Source organism: Poecilia latipinna, unplaced genomic scaffold, assembly GCF_001443285.1.
Source record: "Poecilia latipinna isolate Pla-1442-1.1 unplaced genomic scaffold, P_latipinna-1.0 Scaffold16, whole genome shotgun sequence".
Lineage (NCBI taxonomy): Eukaryota > Metazoa > Chordata > Actinopteri > Cyprinodontiformes > Poeciliidae > Poecilia > Poecilia latipinna.
In genome coordinates this window covers 705,946-709,482 of record NW_015112632.1, presented here as the reverse complement: position 1 = coordinate 709,482, position 3,537 = coordinate 705,946, and the positions used below count along the sequence as shown (strand labels likewise).

Below are 3,537 nucleotides of genomic sequence, written 5' to 3'. Positions count from 1 at the left end.
ATTTTATTTTATTTTATTTTTTAAAGTTTGGAGTTTATCTCCCTCAGGACTCCGATGCTGGTTTATTTCTTTCTCCACTCTTGAAGTTTTGCTTTAAAACTCAGTCAACAGCTACATTTTATCTGAACACCCTGCAGTATGGTCAGACTCGCTTGGAAAAGCAGGTCTAAGGTCGGCACACAAGACGACTGGGCCGACACTAAACTGACAGAGCGCTGGGGTCACGTTTTCACCAGGATACTCTTCACTTGACAGAAGACAGTTGGAGAGGTCTGAAACTAGACCTTGCAACATCTCAGTGTTTTCTGAAGTTGTGAGCAAATTAATATGATTAATATGCTGACATTTATTTTGCACACCTATTGACCTTGCAAAATAACAAGAAAGGAAGTGGTAGGCTTGTGTAAACAACTCCCAAAACACTTAGGGATGTTTTTTTTTTTTCATCTAAAGCGTGCTTGTCTTATTATAACAGCTTAGATTGGCAGTTTTATGTTTTCAACCATGCAATTTGTATCTGGTTTCTCACATTTTTTGTGTCAAGTTCTTGTGTGTGACACTATTGTTTAAATTAATCAAAACAATAATGATATATTTTTTTATCTTAATAAATTAATAACTTAAAACGTCTGTGTTCAGATTTAAGTAATCACTACAAAGATGTGTTTTTCAATAATGATTTTTACTCAACTCACTCCTGCCTGTTCCTGTCTTGTCTTGTGTCATCATCAGTTAATGAGTTCAAAACTCTTGTTTAAGAACAAAAACAATTAGGTTTCACAAGACGCACATTTAGCACAGAAAAAAAAAAATTGTGTGAGTACGGGAGGTCAACCTTAGAAAATAATAAAAACAAATACCTTCCCAATTCAGGGTTCGTACCTTCACCATCTTCCTGTTCCTGCTCCTCCTCTACAACCTCTGCCTCCGCTTCTGCCTGCTCCGCCACCTCTTCTCCGTCCTCCCCGTTCTCCGGCTCCTCTTCCTCCCCTTCGCCTTCCTCCTCCTCCTCGAGATCGTCATCTTCCCTCATGGCGGGTGAGGTGAGGGTGATCTTCAGCTTAAGCTTCGGATCCGTTGTAGTTTGTACCAGGATGGCCGCCTCAGGCAGAGAGCTTGAGACCTCGTACTTCTCCTCTGTCAGCTTCTGCCGTGGGTCAGTGGACAAAAACAAATGGTTGAGGGCCGAGGGCACGAGATGAATAAAAGCTGATGCAAAATGTATCCGAGTCGGCAGACTCGGATACAAAACCAAAAGTATAACAGGAAAGAAACTTGTCCAACTTTGTCACACATTTGTAACCACAAACATCAGTGCTTTTCATTTGCCCACCATTGCCCAGACCAGCATAAAGTAGTGCATTATCTGGAAGTGTCTTTGACCTTGCAGAGGAAAAGCATCGACAATGAATGATGCCATCACCGCACCACGTTTCATAAATGTACAGTGACATGCACTGTTAGTTTTCCTACATGCTTGTTTTGCTAAAAAGTTGTTTGGGCTCCATGAGGCTGTTTGTTTATAGTTCCTGAAAAAAAAAAAAAAACTGCTAAGATTAAAACACAGCAGGTGGAGTCTGTTTACCAATTAGAGAACTTTGGAAAGAAACTGTACTAGATTTTATTCAGAGTGGGAAAAGTAAAGAGTATCACTTTCTTTTCACATACAGTTATGCAGTACTGCTATGTGTTGTTCTGTCAGAGTGGTGTCCAGCAGGTTTAGCCCTCGAGGATTAACGTTCTGCATGCTTCTTAAAGATTTCAATGATCCAACTCAGCTGATCTGAACACTTGAATAAGGCCTGGTACTGAACCAGGAGAGTAGAGCCAGGAACAAATCCAAAACATAAAGGACTTGAGGGCTAACTTTCATACACTGCTGCTACATTACATAAAATTACAACAGACATTTGTGATTGTGATGTCACATGTTTGTAATACTTTAAATATCAGGTGCAAAATCACCAGAAACATCAGTGATACCAAAGGGATTAGTTAGGTTCTTGTTTACATTGTGGCGTTAAAGCAAACTTGCAGTTTTCATTGTAAATCTTTCTGTGCGTAAAACAAGTGTTTCTTTCTGAGTGCTACAGCCACTGTCAAAGTGAGCAATGACTCACAAGTGGCCATGTGGCTCTGAGGAGAAAATCAAAATCTCAGATATGAGACTTCTTGCTTGTTTCCACACACCCACAGGAGAGAAAAATGTGACTAGTCCCACTCTCAGGAGATAATAGTGAACCTAGCAGGAAGAGTTTATTGGCCCTGTTCAAAATGAAGAGTTTCCCCCATATGCCTTATAGACAAATGCTAATAAATGACATCACCTACTTGCAAACAGAAGCTAAGTTTAATCGGACAAGAATAATTAAGTTAAAGCACTGTTTGAATTGTGGATAATTTGTGAGTTTTTTCTATTCCATTTGTAAAAGAAGACGTTCTTTGAGAAGACATAAAGCATTTAAAACAAAATAAAATAAGAGTTTTGCTGTGCTTGTTTGTTGTGTCCCTGTGTGAGTTAATCCCTGGATAATTGTCAGGAGCTTCACTTCAGAGCCATGACTTGTTAATGAGGAAATGTGACACATGGACATGACACCTCTCAACTTCACACTTGACGATATTGCTGCGTCGTGCCTACTTATGCTCACACCAACACCCACAGAGCTTTTCTGCTCACAGCACAGCGAACGCTGGCAAACAGAGACAGAAAAGTACAAAAATAAATAAATAAATCTGGAAGCCTGTTCAGCTTGCTTAAATTCTTCCGGTAAGAAATGCTTTACAAAAACCTTAACTGTCTTTTCTTCACATTCAAAAGGAGAATTAAATTCAATTCTAGTGTGTGCATGTCGAAGGAAAATTTTGGACCTGCTGCGGGAAAGAAAATACCAGTGACAGTAGTAATGGCATGCGTACTTGTGTGTATGAAAGGGTCAGAGTGCGTCTCTAACCTGAATCTGTGTGGGTAAATTGTGACAGACAGTGTCCAGCAGTGTCTGTGTGGGTTTGTCTCTGCACATCAGCACCAGTTCCAGGTCCATGTCGCCTTTGATCAGGAGTCCTTTGGCCACCAGACCGACCCTCATCACTCCACAGAGCGTGCCACCACCGCCAGACTCTCTGCTTCACAAATAAACGTAAAAAAGGTCATTTAGTGCAAGTCTGAACGGGACATAATCTTCAATTAGAGTAGCATAAATAGGAATTTCTTTAATAAAAATCAAAGCTTTGCCTCAGGTTGTAACTGTTCATTGGAGGTGTGCCGATCGATCGGCCACCGATCATAATCGGCCGATTTCCGTGAAAAAGTGTATGATCGGTGATCGCCGATCACGGTCTCGTGTTGCCGATCACACAAACCGATTACCTGCTTCTCATTTCACAGCCTGCCCGTGCAGCTGGTCTCCTCTTTACTTCACACTGCGCAAACGCGCAGCAACAAATCCTATAACGCACTGAGTGAATGGGGAAGTTTGCGTGATGCGGCAGAAAATTGAAGCAGGTCAAAATGCATCAACACAACGAATCTAATAT

At 41.0% G+C, this 3,537-nt stretch overlaps 1 protein-coding gene across 7 annotated transcripts in view; it reads right to left on the bottom strand.

The window, feature by feature from the left end:
• Nucleotides 1-3,537, bottom strand: part of strbp (spermatid perinuclear RNA binding protein) — a 103,867-nt gene that overhangs the window by 32,518 nt on the left and 67,812 nt on the right. For 6 of the 7 annotated variants that reach the window (XM_015034041.1, XM_015034063.1, XM_015034036.1 and 3 more), the window contains 2 exons: nucleotides 2,955-3,126; nucleotides 883-1,147 (listed from right to left, as the gene is read on the bottom strand). In XM_015034041.1, coding sequence (XP_014889527.1) covers nucleotides 883-1,147; nucleotides 2,955-3,126 — 437 coding nt within the window. The remainder of the gene's footprint in view (nucleotides 1-882; nucleotides 1,148-2,954; nucleotides 3,127-3,537) is intronic. The other variant, XM_015034072.1, reaches the window with a different exon arrangement.